Genomic DNA, 19382 nt, shown 5'->3' on the forward strand with positions numbered 1-19382 from the left:
AAAAGTTATAGTCGGTAAACCACTAAGAAAATTGTACAAAAAACTAGACATGAGTAATTAGTATGTGAAGAAATGACAATTAGTTAACAAGTACAATCATAGGATTTGGGATTAGGTGTTAAAAATCAATAGGTAGATTGTATACTGGAGAAACTCGTCAGAGTTCACGTGTAAACAAACATGGAAGTCTGGACTGGTTTCTCATTTTTCTTTGTGGCATTTAACTGATTGAAAGCAACAAAGTGATAAATTATAAATTATTTCTGAGTAAAAGTATTTGTACAAATTTAGAATTACGTTTTACTTAAAGTTTAAAACTTGATATGCGGTGTGTACTCAACATTTGAAAGTTTCAAGTCGTAGTATTACTCGTATAAAAACAACCGATAAGTTAAAAGAGCACAGGTTGAAAACAACAAACAGAACCATACTGTGATAGGTAACTGTTTTTTTATAACTCACAAATTATGTTTTACTTCCAGATTAGTTTCAACTCCACATCATACACACAGAATTTCTTTTGGCTAAAGACGTCAGAATTTCTCTTTGTTCATGACTTTTATATATTTACGCCTGTGAAGATTGTGTGGCCTGTTATACTGACAAAACCAAATGCCATTTGCTAGTTAGAGCTGATCAAATATTGGATCGTTCATCAAAACATTGAGAAACGTTAATTAACCACTGTTCTTCCTTTATAAGAAAATCTTTTTCTCCTTTTTATATTCGGTTCCCCTCGGTGGGCTGAGCAGGTAGCCTTTGTGGCTTTGCTAAAAGGAAAAACACACAAAAAACACACACTCCTTTTTATAACTTTAAGTCTCACCTTAACCATCTAAGTCCTGAAGAATTATTTTAAAAGAACTGTCACTAAATAAAAATGTCCATGTTTCATCATCCGCAAGTACCATCGTTATTCTTCAATAAAATGTTTGTTTTGTTTATTTTTGGATTTTGCGCAAAGCTATACAAAGACCAACGAATTTTACTAACGAATAGTATGATTAACCATCGTATTATAACGCCCCCACAGCTGAAAGAGCGAGTATGTTTAGTGCGACCAACATTCGAACCCGCGACCCTGAGATTACGAATCGAGCGCCCTAACTGCCTGGCCGTGCTGGGCATAGTCGAAATGATTACTTGATCAAAATGTTGGTTACTCTTCACAACATTCAAAATGTCAATACCTGTGAAATGATCATCATCCAATGTGAGAAAACATTCCAAATATACCCGGGAGAACTTTGAAATAAAAGTGTCCAAGATATTTGACAGATTGTGAGACAACAAAATGTAAACCACCATAGTATATTAAGTTGTTACTATAGTTGTTATAGATATAAGTATCAAAATTTCTCTAACATCAGGAACTAAAATAAAGTTAATTTATAATACAACAGGACAGTATATGCTGTATATTACATTTGCAGTATCATATAACGTTGGCTCGGCCTGGCCAGGTGGTTAAGGCGACCGACTCGTAATCCGAGGGTCGCAGATTCGAATCCCTGTCATACAAAACATTCTCGACCTTTCAGTTGTGGGGGCGATATAATGTGACGGTAAAACAGTAGCCCAAGAGCTGGCGGTGGGAGGTGATCATTAGCTGCCTTCCCTCTAGTCTTACACTGCAAAATTAGGGGCGGCTAGCGCAGATAGCCATCGAGTAGCTTTGGGCAAAATTAAAAAACAAACAAACAAAATATTGTTTGGGGTAAAAGAGCTGTTTGTATGATCGCTAGGCGGAGCTAGCAGTAGTGCATGAGGATCTTGTACACGTTTGGAACATAGTTTGGTTGTCTTTTATAAATTACGTTTCATGTAAGGCAAGTTATATTGCCAACGTTGTGCTAGAATAAATTTGTATCCAAGAGTAATAAGGTTAGGTTTAAAGAATAATGGAGAATATCCACGAATCGTGCAAAATTTGATATTACCATCGTAGAGCTGGAATAAATTTGTGTAGGAGAGTAATAATTTAACCGGGAATGAAAATTGGAAGGGAGGCAGTGTACTTGTAGTGTTGATCGCTGTACTTGCTTAATACTGAAGCTATCGACCTTTTGGCTAAGATCACAGTGTAGTATCTGGATCGGGTTTGGCTGCTCTGTCGACATCTACATGTATTTTTCAAAATACATTTAAAAAATCACGAAACCATATACTGCTGCATATCATATATTCCCGACATCAGCAGAAAAATAACTAACATTTAGTAAAAAGGAGGAACAAAATATGACATTCCAGTTAATACCAAATTTATTCAAAAACCAGACACAAACCTGAGGTCTATACTATGTAAAAACTACACTGACAAACACCACACCAATATTATTTATAAAATACAATGTGATAACTGCCACGACTTCTATATTGGAAAAACAAGTAGAAAAATGGAAACCAGATTCAAAGAACATAAAAAGTCACCTTCACACGTTTTCTAACTCTGCAAATCAAAAAAACACAATATAACCACAGAAAACACCCAAATACTAAATAAAGAAACAAACATAAACGCAAAATTAAAGAAGCCTTACTTATACAACAACTTAAACCCAAAATAAACCAATACAAAGGAACACCTCTATACCTATATTAATAGGTCTTCTTTCTTGAATTTATAGATATATTAGTCATAATTTTTAAAATCTAGCATCCATAAATTTGTTCTTCACGTACCTTTTAACTGTTCGACATCTATATCTTTATTCTTCATTCCCTTGCCATGTATATGAGATCCCAATCTTCATTCATTCTTTTTCTAAATCTCTTCTCTTCACCTTCTATATATCTAACATCGAAATATCTCTTCTACGCTGTATAACCCACCACTTCCCGCTTACATCTCTATTCTTGTTACTCTTGCAACTTGAAATTCATAGATATATTTGTCATAATTTTATAAACATATGGCATCCATATACTTATTCTTCACGTACCTTTTAACTGGTCCACATCCATAATTTTAATCTTCATTCCCTTGCCATGTATATGAGATCCAAATCGTCGTTCATTCTTTTTACTAATTATTTATAACTCAAATTTCCATTTTGCATTATCTTACTCACCGCTTTATATCCAGGTCCCTATTCTAACTATTTCACAAACAAATCTCTCTTCTTCTCCTTCGATATATGTAATATCGAAATCTCTTCTACCAACGATTAGTGGGTTTGACTGTCACATTACAACACCCTCACGGGTGAAAGGGCAAGCATTTCAGGTGGGACTGGATTCGAACCTACGACCCTTAGCTTGCGAGTCGAGCAACTAGATCACCTGACCGAAGAAACATTGTAAATCATAGTTCAACATAAAACCACCAATAACGAAATTTTAGCATACAACCCACACAATATTGCTCTCACAGTCTCGTCATTATGTTACAGTCTCAACAAAATATAACGATAACCTATTTTAAACATAAAAGTCATGGAGCTCATGATTTCATCTTGAAAATCAGATGATAAATGATGTGGTAAGAACGAGACATATTCCAAGGAGGAGGCTTCGTGAAGGATGGAAATTTGTTGTTCTGCTCACTGTCTCCGCAGTTATCGTTCACCTTTCTGTTCATAGGTTGGAATATGGAAGTAATACCACCAAGTCTTGACTAAAGGAGAGTTACCTGTGACGTACATATTCCAATAATGCCAGTTATTAAAATTGTAAGATGTACAGTACCGTATATGTTCGGTAATCATATGGCTTAATACTCTGAATCAATAAATGTAAAGTTACGACAATTAAAGTATATTACCTTTGATAATAATAGTGCACAATAAAAGATTTATTGTAGTCAGAACACTGTGATGATTTCAATGTCGTGAATAGCACGACTGTAAATTTTGGTAACCACTTGAAGAGTAATTGTGGCACCACAAATCTGATGCCACTCTTTCTCTCTCTCTCTACTATGGCTTCACAAGTGTTCCTCTAACAGCATGAACCGTACTTTGCAAAAGTAAAAGCTACAAACAAAATGATTTCAAATATTGAATAGTTCAGTATATGATTCTTTTGTTATAAATTGTTTTTACACATATAAATCTGTCAAAAATTATTTCTTCTACAAAGAGTAACTGGTATTTAAACGTTGTATTGTGAAAATGAGTATCATATTGTGATGTAGTTACGAAAATCTGAACGGTGGACTTTACTGTAGTGCGTCTGTGATATTTATTTATTAAACTCATATGAACTTCAATAAATGTAATGTTTCCTGTTCAAACACATGATACTTATTCGCATCTATATAGTTTTAGATACATTTTATTGTTCTTATCATCATGAGTCACACATGGTAAAAATCTTCGGACATGTATCAAAACAAATTCTAACAATGTCGTGTCAATCAAAACTAACACTGTGTAGAATATAATGTTGTCTATCTATTGAAATGTTTGACGTAATATCAATGTAATACAGTACGCCTTTTTTAGGTTAAAATTTGATTATTTTGTTGTTCTGGGAAATTCATTGAAATAAATATTCTACACAATATCTCTGACTAAATGTTGCTGTGAATAAGCTTACGTATGGAGTCGAAAATGTTAGTTATGTGTATCACAACCTAATTTAATTTGTTTCACGTTAATAGAAGCCGTAACATTTTTCTTTGTTATATACATATTTATCACAACTCATACGACGATGTGTGCTATTAATCAGATGTGTTTGTATGGAAGTATCTCGCCTTCCTTTTGCTTGGTTACTGAAGAAAGCAGATGAGGAATACAAGAATAATGTAACTTAATACCCTTTATTCAGAAGTCAATACCCTTGATATATGTGTATATATCATATTAATACAATGTAACCTATCGATTAGCCTTTATAACACCCAATACTACTTTACGCTATAGAGTCTGTTACTACAGACGGACAGTTTACAGGATAATTCTGGCATTTAAGTTCTGTATGTTGTTACTTTTACCATACGCGGATGTTGTTACAAAGGTTTCTGTAGGCGTCACTAGGTGAATTATGTATATTACAAAAAAGCCCATAGGACTGAGTACAGATTTCATCTTATTGTGTACGTTTTATATTTACAGATTTGTTTCTGTAGGTAGTCTTACTAGGAATATTGTGCGTGTCATAAAATGGTGATACTGTTATTAAGATTCTATATATACACCGTGTTACTAAGAGAAATTTGATTTCAAATGTTTGTATTTAAGTATGACAATTTTCATTTACAAAAGCTGACAGTCTTCTATTCAATGTACATCTATTATAGGTTTAGCATAATAAAAGTGTACCTGACAAAACAGTATAGGTTTAATTCAAATGTGTTTTACAAAGGTCTTATCAGGTTATTCTGTGTGTCTTACAGTGATGTTTCTATACTTCTGTGGAGTTGCTAGAGATTGAAATTTACGTTTGTATTTTTCAATTACATGTGCTTCTTTGAGAGAATAATGTTACTAACATACTACTGAAACGTTTCTGTCATAACCGTTTTTAATAAATACTGATATAGAAAACTGATTGTATTTTTATGATCCATGTACTGATTATAGTTCTTCCTTCTGTATCCAATCATACTTTTTCCATTTTCTGACGTTTTTTTTCTTCTATTAGGATGCTTATTTATAATAATTAGTTTTATAAACTGACTGATAAGGTCCAATAAAATGTTTAAAATCTGTGTTGACAACTTATTGACTCTAATTAATAACATATAGCACTTTTTTCAGTTTCTATATGAAGGTCATTTTGCTACAAGTAAATATAATAAATAAATTATTTACTGTTTAGTCAACCATTTTACTAATATAGAAAGTATTTAAAATAGCAACACTCACCACGCAGTTGAAGTACTATGCAATTAAAATTCATAAAGCTTTCTGGGGTATAAAAAGACATGATACAATCCGGGGCGAGAAAAAGGCTAAGAAAAATCTAAATCTTTATCACACGTAGCAGGCATATTATGTTCTTTGGGAAGTGGGATAAGTTAAAAAAAAGGTGGTTGACCCATTCCTGTAATTTTTTAAAATCCTTATTTTATCTTCCTTCATGGGAAGTGAATATTGATTTCAGTGATGACGAGAAAACCCACTTGTAGAAAAAATATACATATGTAAAAAACGGCTGGTTTGGGTAAAACATTTTTCATGTAGAAGAGCGAACAACTTTTCGACCTTCTTTGGTCATCGTCAGGTTCCAAAGAAAGAAAAAGGTAACTGACCGATAACTGATCACATGTTCGAAGGGTGTTGTGTAACTTCTAAAGCCATGTTGGACACAAAATACAAAGAACTACATGACTCAGCACATGAAACAAAACAAAAACTCAACATACTAAAAAACCAAATAAAAACAGCCATAAAACTATGCTAACCAGATAAAAATAACAACAAATTAGACAAAATAAATTAACATTTTATCAACATCAATACGTTTCAGCACAAAAAATAACCAACATTTGGTAAAAATTAGTAACAAAATTTATTCAAAAACCAGGCACAAAACTAAAGTCTATACCATGTAAAAACTACACTGACAAACACCACGCCAACATTATTTATAAAATACAATGTCATAATTGACACGACTTCTATATTGGAGAAACAAGTAGAAAAATGGAAACTAGATTCAAAGAACTCAAAAAGTCACCTTCACACGTTTTCAAACACTGCAAATCAAATAAACACAATATAAACATAGAAAATATCCAATTACTGAATAAAGAAACAAACATAAACAAACGCAAAATTAAAGAAGCCTTACTTATACAACAACTCAAGTCCAAAATAAACCAATACAAAAGAGCACCTTTATATCTATACTAATATATATATAATCAAACATCTAAGTAAGCACGCCCTCTACATTCCTACACTCAGTAAAACAACACCCTTCGAACATTTGGTCAGATATCGGTCAGTTACCTCTTTCTTTATTTTTGAACCTGACGATGACCGAAGAAGGTCGAAACGTTGTTTGCTTCTATATATATAAAAATATTTTCTCAACTCAAACCAACCGTTTTTTACACATATATGAATATTGATTTCATTCTGACAAATATAAAGTGCCTGTACTTTAGAAGAGAGGCGAATCTTCAGCTCAGTTTGATTTGATTCCACGTATCACGGAATATGTTAGTCAGTTGTACTTTTCAAATAGGCGAGCTGATGTTCAATAGAAAATATATCCAATTCTTCCCAGATTGTGTCGAAGAAACAGTGGAATGTTCGATTACATGTATAGAAGATAGTTAAGTCTCCTTTGTTTGTCCAAGCAGTGTTCCATGATTTAATACTAGCAAGTTGAGCTGGATGAGTAAAACACTCATTATACTTACATAGATGGGGTTTTTAAGTTCTACGTTATGTAATTAGGTCTTTGTAACACAGCCAATGTAGTGTTATCTCTGTCGCAAGAATATAACTTTCAATTGCATATGCTCATTGGTCCTGAACACAGACACTTAGTGATGAAGAAAGTTGGTTGTCTTCATAAAACACAACTGGAAATATTTCTGACACAGAAAGTTCATTGGAATCATTAATAACCTATAAAATTCTGGAAGAGATAATAGCACGTTGAATATAAATGTTTCAGGAAAGTGAATTTTAGTTAAGATTACGCAATAAAAGAACTGATGTTCCAATGTAATAATTAGGAATGGTTGTAGTACATGCCAGAAACATGAAAACAAATTGATGTGGCTATATTGGTATGTATCAAACTGTGACAAAGTTGGCCCTGTAATGCATGAGCTACACAGATCCAATGTAATGTATGTAGAATGCATTAACCAGCTGCGTCCACACATATCAGACAAACTCTTAGTTCAGTGGGTGATCAGGAGACTGGAGATGAAACCAATGAGTCAGAAGCGGAGAGAACATTGTTTCTAATTGTTTCAAAACTGCATAAGAATAGAGAAAGAAAACTACACATGCCTAGAAAATCTGAAGATCAAAAAGAGAAAGCATCCAAAGAAACGACAACATAAATCTTACGCAGCATATCCAAATTTTAGATGGAATATAATTGAATACAAAGTTATCAGAAAGGAAAAAATCTCAGCCACAACAACACAAATGTATAGTCCCAGGCACAAATCATGAAGTGGATTATCGAGTAATTTGTCCTGGTGTTTAGAGGTACTGAGTGAAGTAAGAATCAAATGTCTTCGAAGGGTACATCGTCTAACTGGTATAACCTCCAGTTCGCCAGCCTCACATGATAAGACAGAAATTGAGCAAATGAGGATGATCTAGCTTATAACATAACAAATCTTTACCACCTTTCTTTGTCTGCATTCAGAAATGGAAAGGTGGTTGCTAACAAAAAATTAATAAATAAAATTAAACAAAAATGCAAATTAAATTAAAGATAAACAAATACATTAAAACACATTACACCAACAGGAGAGAGAGTAAAACTGTCCTTGGAGTTAGATTTCAATACGATGTTTGGACATAAATAACAAGATATTAGGGTGTTACCATACTAAACCTCACCTACATTATAAGTATAGTTTCCTATACTATATATAGGTTATTAAGTAGCATTACACTGGGAAAGCATATAGAAAGAGACAAACATATTTTCTTCTGTTGAGGAAGACAAAATGTATCCCTCTTGGAAATACTAATTTGTTATATCTCTCATTGGATAATAAAAAAATTTGTAAAAGTATATGTTTTTAGAAGACATTCGACGAGATCTGTTCGAATATGATATCAAATCCCAATTTCTACGTTATTCAAGGTGAACTCCTAAATGCCAGTGGGCGCACAATATTCAGAAACAAATCTGGGATATCTTTTGCAGGTATTTTACTGTTTTCAAACTCATTAATTTCCAATAGGTTTGTGCCCATGCCAGCTTGTCAGACTTCAAAGCTAGAAAGAGTCATGGAATAAATTTACTACATCTGTTCTACCATCACTTTAAAGCCGTCTGGCACAGGATTTGGAATGTTAGTAGTAAGTATGCTTCTCTCCCTTTCAGATCTAGCTCTTCAATGGCCATAAGATGCTATTGTTCATGACATCACCAACACTTTTTCGTACTCTGCCCTCTTGGTAATTAAGCAGCGCTTTGACCCTTTACCATTTTCCTTTTTTGGTGATGAAGACAAATCATCCTTATAGCTGTTATCACCCATTCACGCTGGTGGAACCAAAGTTTGTTCTTCACTGGTCCGACATTACCTCAGTTGGACCTGACAGCATTCATTCTGAGATGTTTCTAATTACCACCCCCCAGCTTTGAATACCTGTCTTTATGTAGTTTTAGGGAAGTAGGTTTATGTCTGTCTTGTTTGGATCCTTTAATTAAATAACGTCTTCTCGCCCACCTAATGCGGATTTTGTCGACAGTACTCCTCAGGTTTTTGTCTTGATTATCACATTTTCATTATTGCAATCAATGTTATCCCTGAACAATTTTCTCCTATTGTTATTAACGCATTATATGTTGACGACTTTCACATTTATTGTGCAGCAGCTACAGATTGTCCCACTTTCTTGTTGGGGTGGATCAGAAGAAACGTTTTCCCCTTTTCTTTCTTTAAAGTATTTCATTACATGTTTGCTGACCCAATGGTAGTTGAGACTAAGATTCTGTGGCTCATCTTTGACTGTGTATTTACATATATTCCATGTATTAAAACCTTCTTGTCATGTGTACACTGGTGCTCAATATCCTCCATATTCTCTCTTTCACCTCTTGAGGAATGGATCGATATTCCATGTTTAAAATACCCTCGTATCAATAAAACTGGATAATGTGTATAGTCTATTGCTTAGCTCGTGAATCTCTCCTTCGAGTGTTTACATACATTTTACTTTTCATTCAATGCTATAAAACGAGTTGATTTTTCAGAAGGTCTACACCCTCGGGTTACGTCTCTGCTGGTATTGGAATTTCTGAATCTTATTTCAAATCTGTGCTTGAACTCTCGACTGAAGACTCTCTACACCTCTTTAATAACACTATACGAGCAGATAGATGGCGTTAGTAAGGGCTCCTACATGAGTTGTAGGCTTGCCAACATTTTCCTCAGTCACGAAGAACACAAATGGGTTGACAATTGCCATTAAAGCTTCAAACCTGTTCTCTACAGAAGGTATATTGATGATATTTTTCATATCCAACAATTTCGTGGATGTCTTACTTCATAACACTCCTCTCACAAAACACTCACAAAACTGTTTTTCACAAACAATACATCACTTCTAAAGGTTCTCTTCCAACAGAGAATGCCTTTATGTAACACTTCGAAAGAGATGCTCTTGCTACACTAATCCATCAAAGTGCAGATTTTAACAATTTAACAATTTATCTTCTCAATGATCACGGATGGATAATAAACTGCCACCAGTTACCTACCATCACGGCCTGCACACCTTTATTACCACAGATGTTAAACCAATCAGTTTCATGTTACTGTAAGAACTGTCCTTGTGCAATTGCATTTCACCTATACAGCATCTCGAATTAGGAACATTAAATCTACAAAATACTAAGAAACATAATGACAAAATTTGTTTGCGACATCTACATAGAGTTTGTAGAATGTTTAAAATCCCAAACTGAAAGCGACAATGTAAGATTGAATAAGCAAAATTTATAGACAGCGATGGTGTTTCTGTTGAATTATCAATAGTCATGCTGATTTATTAGAAATATTTATTTTATTATTTAATTTTTGTAATTTCAGTGATATAACTGCGAAATATGAAGATATTGCTTATATTATTTGAAATATTTTGTGTAGGATTGATATATCTTGAAAATACCAATTAAACTATTAAAAACTTCTATATTTCTTTTTAGTTGTAGATATTTGGCTGCTTTTAACACAAATATTATCCTTTATGAAAATACAATGATAACTTGGACCAAAAGTGGCAATATGATATTTAAATTCTTTTCTAGAGTTGATTTAATCACCAAATATGAACAGAATAATGTAATTTCAAACAAATTAAAATTTCCTTTAATTCTTTCAATTTTATTATGATATTGTACATTATAAAACATATACATATAGTAAAATTTAAAGCCAAATAACATTAATAAATATAAAACAAATCAGCAAATTTATACATCATAAATATTTAACGTGCCAATGTCTACAATACATACAAAACTACAACACATAGAATGCACAAAAAATCAATATAAACGAGGATGAATATTTGTCTCACATCGCTTATAATAAGTTATGATGTTCACATTCCTTTTATTGTAATATGAAAGGATGCTGTGTGAAAAATAACAAAAATATTTGTTTAAAAAAGTACTAATTCTACATCATAAACATGTTGTTAAATCAGTCTCTGTATACAGACAGTACTGTGCAAAAGTGCTAGAACAAGATAATATTTTGTTACTCTTTCTATTTTACGGATATAATTCTACCATGTGGTAACTGATTGCAAATTTCAACACTCTTGACAACTGAATGAACCAGCGTAAGAATAATCAATATTCTTTAGAATTCCTGCTTGAATAAAATATAGGGATTGAAATAGCTGTCATAGAACCACATGCAGTGTCTTAACAGAGAACTTAGCATATAAAACATTTATACACTGGGAAGAATAAATTTAATAGCAACCCACAAATAAACCTTCATAAAAACAGTGTTTAACACTATACATTAAGTTTTGTTGTCATGTCACAGATCCCAAGGCATGAAGGATTGTCAGGAAATCATAGAACGTGCATAAAAGCTTTATGTGATGCTAGTTGGACTCTCCGACAAATTGCTCTAGAATTGAACTGTTCCCCAACACCATATATCTTGACGTCAAGACAGGTAAATTTTTCAGCAATTTTCAAAATGTGATATTGTATGGGATTGATGGATATTACAAAATGAAAATGATAAATTATGCAGTGATGTTTTAAGTCGATGTACTCAAACTGTAAAATGAACATGCAAGCACAACAACGAATTCTTCGGCTTATTAATATTGCTTTTTGATGTATGTCATTAGGATAATATGTTCAAAGCAAAACAAAATAAAACAGTGACGTAACAGTTATTCACGACATACCTTCAAGAGTTCGGAAGCTGTGTATCGTTTTTGTACGTCTACTTGTAAACACTTGTACAAGAAATCTTGGAATACCAGAGACATGTTATCTTTTGATTTAATATTAGGCTTCCCATTTTTCGCTATGAAATCAAATATCTGAAAAAGAAATGGGACATCATGACTTTATGTATATCTATATGTGTGATTAATGGCCAAGCCTTGTTCTGTCTTTTTTATTAGAGTTGCTGGAAGACATTTCAACCAAATACTACAATCATTTGTGTTTTCAAGTAAAAGAAATCTCACTATTAAAAGTTTGGTATTGTGAAACAATGATAATTTTATAAGTAATATTATTACAGAAACATTTCTCTTTAACTAACGCAAGCATTAATTCACCCAAATTCTTAAAATATCTTGAAATTGATTAAGCAATACTTTAAATTTATCCAGAAGGAGACTCTTATAGATTTATTCAATCATAATTTTCTACTCTCATCTCATCAAAGTATTTACATACAAAAGGAAAATACATTCAAATAAGGAGAAAGTTGAAATTCAATCTCATTTTTCTCCATGGCTATACGGTCTAGTTGGCAATACTTACCATGTGGGGATCTTCATTACAATAAGGAGGCTCCACACGAATCATCTCAATAACTGTAATACCAAAAGACAATATGTCGACTTCACGTCCATATTTTTCTTTTTAACCATTTCAGGAGCCATCCAGTATGGAGTGCCGGCCGTTGATGTTCGTTTACTTTGTTGTGGTGTTATAACGGCACATTATCCAAAGTCAGCTACATGATGAAAAGAACCAAAAATAAAATTTTCATTTGAGTGAAAATGAAGACAAAAATGATTTAGAAAGAATTTCAAGATAGTCTGACAAAATGAATTTAAAGTATATTAATAATTCTTACAGTTTTGTAGTCAGTATGTGAGGATCAACTTAGACAGTAAAATGTTAAAAAAACTACTTTTTCAGCCAGTTGTATAATATCCTTTTTTTGAGAGCACGACAACATTAAGATAACATTCTTTGTGCCAATTCTCCTATCTTTTCAATATTCAGACATATAATTTATAATGAAATAAAATTTTATTATCATTTGTTAAAGATAAATTGACAACAGTTTGTTTTGGAATTTCGCACAAAGCTACTCGAGGGCTATCTAGTGCTAATTTAGCAGTGTAAGACTAGAGGAAAGGCAGCTAGTGATCACCACCACCGCCAACTCTTGGGCTACTCTTTTACCAACGAATAGTGGGATTGACTGTCACATTATAACGCCCCACGGCTGGGAGGGCGAGCATGTTTAGCGCGACTCGGGCGCGAACCCGGTGGATTACGAGTCGCACGCCTTACGCGCTTGGCCATGCCAGACCAACAACAGAAATATTCAAATAGTTAACTGTAATTTTGATTTGTGTTGCTTCTATTGCAAAATTTGATAGAAAAATAGAAATAATTAATCATCCAAATGCACAAATAAATCTTGTCAACGTACAAAATATTGCTACAAATCTGTTCTTTTTATTCGTGTTTCACGCTTATTTTCAGAACAAAAATTCTTAATCAAATGTGTTTCGAAGACGCTTGTATTAAAAAAAAATGTAATGTCCAATAAATCATTTTATAATTTCCAAATATCTTAGGTCAATAGTCATGAAGACAATATAAAAGTAAAATTATTTTCTTTTTTGAATTCTATTTATTTACACACCTCCAAGTAATATATGGCAATTTATTTCAGTAAAGGAGGCTAGAAAATTACTTGGCACATGACTGTGTCATTACTAGTAAGCATACGTAAAACCTAGCTTATATTTCAAAGTATATACACATTTATTAAAAGAATAATACATAGCAATGTTATGTAGTTGATATTGTACTGAATGTATTGTACATAAATATTGTACTAAGCATGAGAACTGGAAACACTAATTCTTATACGTAAATATTTTTTATTTCTGAGTAAACATGATTTCCATATAACGTATCAACATCATAATATATGTGTTTCTGTTCACGTAGGAATGAAAGTAATGACTTTAATAACGAAAATCATTGCATAAGCACTGAATGCTGGCACAATATTGAAAACCAACTGGTTTCAAAATTCTAATAAAACAAGCTAAGTGCAGATGGTGTGTTTTTATTTTACATTATTCTCAGTTTGTCCATTGTGATTCAATACCAGTGGCGTGTCGAAAACATCACTTCAATTCTATCTTTTGTCTCCTACATGTCAGAGCCAAAAAAGATTTTATTCAATAAGATAGCTTATCAGTTTGGCTGGATGGTGAGAGACAAAAGTTTCTATCAAAACATCTATACAAATGGTATAAAACTTATTAAATATTGCAATTTAAATGCTGTAAATTACTAAAATATTGTACAAGCTCAAAATTATTGTAAAACAAGATAGCTGCAGGTGTATTTCCTTTTACATATTCATCTAATTTCTACACTTTGGCTACAAATTAGAGGTGTATAAAAGATAATCCTGAAGGGTTTTAGACACCCTGATTTTCAGTAACATTGGACAAATTATTAGGAATTGGTAAAAAAAAAACATCTGCAGTCAACTTGTTTTCTAATAACCAAACCTGACATTATATGTCTTAAAATTTACCTAGTTTTATGCTCCAGTCTATCCCAACTAATATATTTTGACTTTTGATGTCCCTGTGTATTACACTGTTAACGTGAAGATATTCTATTCCCTGAAGAACCTACATGAGATGTAAATTTATTTCAAAGATAAATATTTTTTTAAATATCACTATAATTATAATTCAGTGTGTTTGTTGTTTTCAATACTTTAATTATATATAATTTATAAATAGCAGAAGTACCAAGCTCAGATTGGGTTGATATATTAGTTGTTTTACCATCTGCTGCCAAGATGAAAAGTTATTACTGCCACTGGAGCACCTACATTAAACTGGCTACGAGAAAAGCGTGGGCTTTTTAGGTTGAGACCAACCACCTTCAGTAATTGCCCCTGTGCAATTTTAAACTAAAATCATTTCCGAATTAAGGTATTTTCTGTTATATCACCGACAATAAAAACCTTCTCTAACCAGTGGAGATTCTAAATTGAAAAAAAATCAACAAATAGTTTCCAGTTTTGTTATGTAGATGTTTCATTTCATGTATTTTCAGTACACAGAATGACAGCGATATTAAAACATACTTCTGTAGCTAAGTGACATGACATGGAAGCCATTGTTACAAAGGAATGTTAGTAAATCCCATTGGCTTTACTATACATTCAGTGTCGTTTTATAAATGAAAGTATCCAGCTGTACTCAGGTTATTACATTGTTATATTCCAAGTGACAGACGTTAACTAACCATATATCATGACACATGGTCACTCCTCGTTAGAAACGCATTGGTCATACATGACTGTCATTGCTGGTGGCATGGAATGGAAACAAACTCATAATGAAATGGCATGGTCCTCAAAAAGGGCTTAGTCCATCCATCTCTACTGTACTGTACTGTTATGGTGAAAATTGAGAAACCATTTTAGCGTAAAAGTATAATTCTTGCCTTGACTTCTCTATATATTTAAATTTGTTATACAAGGAACAACTTCTTTTCGATGCAGATATCTTGATAGTTTCCTTCTTTAAAAAGATCCACATATACACTTGCTCACATGTGTTTGTCTCTCTGTGATTTCTATTTGTAATGCTACAAACCGCTCGTGTTCTTTGTGGATTTTGTTACTTTGCCTCCTTAAATAGATGCACATATACGTGGAAAATTAACACTCAGGTGCATACCCTCAGGAGGATCTTGGTACATGTGCAAAATATTTGGTTTTGGGTTCTTTCTTCTTCAAGCTATGACTTTAACATATACGCATAGACACGTGCTTTTATTATTATTATATATAAGCAATGTTACTAATATAATAATGCTTGCATAACAGACATAGGAAACTAACTACAATAATTATTGAACAGACTTTTAAATAAATTGTAATCATTAGACATCTGTTAGAAAACAAAATTACAAGAACCTCTATTCATAACAGTCAATATAACATACTTCTTTACAAACTGAAGAGATATCATTTTCGGACAGATGGGTTTTGGTGACAACATTATCCAAAGAGCCGACTGCCAAATATTCCATTATTACCTAAATAAACAAAATTTAAAATTTCACTTACGTTTTATTCTTTAGTAAAATCTCTCATAAACGATGAGACATAATATTTTTCCTGACTTAAGATTCTATCAGTAATCATATATCTAAAACAAATAGCAATATCAAAATAATTTTTCACGAGGTAAAAATTAAAGTAACTCTTGAAGAGTTAGATTTTCTATCTAGAATATTGTCTCCCAATCATGTATTATTTAGAAACAACATTTTTAAAAAGCAAACCTGTAAGGATAACGTGTGAAACTATTCTCAAACCAATTCTGTTGCTCGAAATTGACTTACTACGTTCAATAAAGATTAGTACCTTAATGTGCACTCTATGAAATGTAAACTTGAAAATACAAGAGAATTCACTAATATGTAACACTAAGAATACTTACCCAGAATTCATCTCCTATGAGGTAGCTGTCCAAGTAGCTGATTACGTTTGGATGTTTCATTTCGCGTAGGACTAACGGTTCTGTAATTAAATCTTCTTTATATGGTTGCTGCGATAAATAAATCTTCTTAACAGCAACTGTCAACCCGGTTTCTCTATCTGTGGCTTTATATACAGCTGCTGAAGCACTGAAATAATAAAAGAAGTATCTACAGAATATGTAATATACTGGTATGTAAAAACATACCTAAATTCTAGTGATAAAATTATTGTGCTTTGAGAAAAACAAACACAATGGATTAACATGTGTTTTTAATCTTTGTAAAATTGTAAAAATGAATGCTTATTTTATTATACAGAAATTAGAATATCATGCATAGTTAAATGTTTGCTACTCTATGAAAAATACTATAAAGTATGGATAAAACATAAATAGTAGTTTATACTGACACAAGTAAGCACCACTCTGTCAAGTAACATTGATAACTTTGAAAAATGTGTTCTGCTGTTATAATCGAGATGTACTCGTTGTGTGATGAGTTTTGAAACTTTTCAACTAAGCCTACATGCATGAATTAATCCATTGAAGTAAATTTATTATTTTAAGCAAAATAATATTAACGACACTACTGATTATTTTGCTTTATAAATCTTCTAAATTTCTGTTTGTATGTTTCTTTTTGAATTTCGCGCAAAGCTACACGAGGGTTATTTGCGCCTGCCGTCCATAATTTAGTAGTGTAGAACTAGAGGGAAGGCAGCTAGTCATTATAGGTCATCGCCAAGTCTTGGGCTACTTTTTACAAATGAATACTTCAATTGATTGACACATCATTACATCCCTACAGCTGAAAGGGCGAGCATATTTGGTGCGACGGAACTTCGAACCCCCAACCCTCAGATGACGAGTCGAGCGCCTTAACTACCTGACTATGCTAAGCCTATTTGTGACTGAACAAACGTACTTTGAAAGTTCACAGGGCAATGATGTATTTCTACACTGTTATTTTATTCTTTATAATTTGCCAAATACTCCTTTTAAATCAAAATACACAGATATTTAGTTTCAAATGTTTAACACTTTCTGAACTATGCAAAGAGAAATACACCAATTGAATCAAAAGCTCTATTTCAGTTAGTGAGGGAGAAATATTACAAACAGAGAACTGTTTCCAAAGGCGAAAGAGAGGGAAATGACACACTACATATGAACGTCATGTGAGCAATTAAACATTGAGAATTAGCACATACAGGATATAGAAGGTGAGAAATGGAAAGAAGGTTAATCAGAGTTACACTTCCTAGCCACTGTAGTTTAATCAGAGTTACACTCCCGAGTCACTGTAGTTTAATCAGAATTACACTCCCGAGCCACCGTAGTTTCTGGGCGGAAAGAATGATTCAGATAAATGAGAAGATATGTAAGGTAATAAAAAGTATGTGAAATATTCCTGGCTAAAATGTCAGCTCACCAATGTCCACAGACTGAGATGAAAAGGAAATAAATCTTTAAGAAATGGTCAAACAAAGTTCAGGTGAAAAGTGTAAAGCAGTAAGGCAATGAAGGACTCCATTAACATTTTCAGTCCAGAAGATCAACATGTCACAGAGGACAATGAATCAAAGTTATCAATACAGAAATATTGATAAAATGGAACGTGTTGAACAAGGCACCTGATAATTGTTTACCGAAGAAAAACAGAAAATGTTTAATCAATAGTCTAGTAAGAGACTGAACAACGCAGGAAAAAGTTTGTGAAAACCGACCTTTACACTTCAGATAAATAAAAGAAGAACTTTTTTTTAAATCCAATGTTTCGCTTTGCGGATTCATTAGAACTAATATACACGTTTATTTGTTATTAGAAAGTTCGTTGAATTATAAAATTGTTCGAAATGTACTATTTCTAGAGTCTGTAGTAACGTATCTGAGAATGTATAAAATATTGTTATTGTTTCATTACTGTTGAAATATTAAAGTAGGTTTAAAACGGAGAAGGAAGTTACGCGTGGAAGTTGTTAAAGGAAATATGAGAAATTGTTGAAGGTAAAACCACGAAGAAGTTGACAAACCATATATGTGCTGTTGTCGCCACAACGCGTCTTCACGTACCTTAAACTGAAGAAGAAATCATTAACAAAAAACATTCTTAATCCAACGTCTCGTGACACAACAAATGCCAACTCTTGCTACTCTTTACCAATGAATAGTGGTATTGACTGTCACATTATAACGCCCCCACGGCTAAAAGGGGCAAGCATGTTTGGTGCGACAGGGAGTCGAACGCCTTAACGCACCTGGTCACACCGGGCCTTTATAACACTGATCAGGCATAATATGTTCTTGGGGAAATCGGAGAAGTCCAGGTAAAGGTGGTTGACCCATACAGTAACCTATATCTTGGATAATAATCACGAATACATCTGTTGCATTACCCTACCTGCTACCAATGAAAAAATGTTTTGTAAAACGTGTGACACTCAGAGTGGTAACATTAACCTCGAAATTCATGGTAAGCAATAAATCGAACAAACTGATTGATAGATGAAAACAAACGTGCGAGGGAAAAATACCAACTACAAAACAATAAAGATTGGACAGTGGGTTTAAAATAAAATGTCAGATGCATAATTAAAAACGATTAATAAAAACCCCACTCATTCATCAAAGACTCTTTTAATTTCAAGTCTAATCTAAATCAACTTAATAATGAAGCCTTAATGGCCAGTTTGATGTTATATCCTCTTTACAGAAGTTCCAACCACTGAAGCCTGCAAGATAGCCTTAGAA

The 19382-nt window shown here is 32.9% G+C and overlaps 1 protein-coding gene across 1 annotated transcript in view; it reads right to left on the reverse strand.

Moving 5' to 3' along the window:
* Positions 1-3442: 3442 nt before the first annotated feature.
* The window catches only part of LOC143223925 (serine/threonine-protein kinase Pak-like), a 21533-nt gene continuing 5593 nt past the window's right edge, over positions 3443-19382 (reverse strand). The window contains exons 2-7 of the mRNA XM_076452398.1: positions 16593-16779; positions 16093-16185; positions 14663-14762; positions 12628-12680; positions 12039-12176; positions 3443-3616 (exon numbers count right to left, since the gene is read on the reverse strand). Of these exons, the coding sequence (XP_076308513.1) occupies positions 3443-3616; positions 12039-12176; positions 12628-12680; positions 14663-14762; positions 16093-16185; positions 16593-16779 (745 nt within the window). The remainder of the gene's footprint in view (positions 3617-12038; positions 12177-12627; positions 12681-14662; positions 14763-16092; positions 16186-16592; positions 16780-19382) is intronic.

This window comes from Tachypleus tridentatus, chromosome 8 (assembly GCF_004210375.1).
Source record: "Tachypleus tridentatus isolate NWPU-2018 chromosome 8, ASM421037v1, whole genome shotgun sequence".
NCBI lineage: Eukaryota > Metazoa > Arthropoda > Merostomata > Xiphosura > Limulidae > Tachypleus > Tachypleus tridentatus.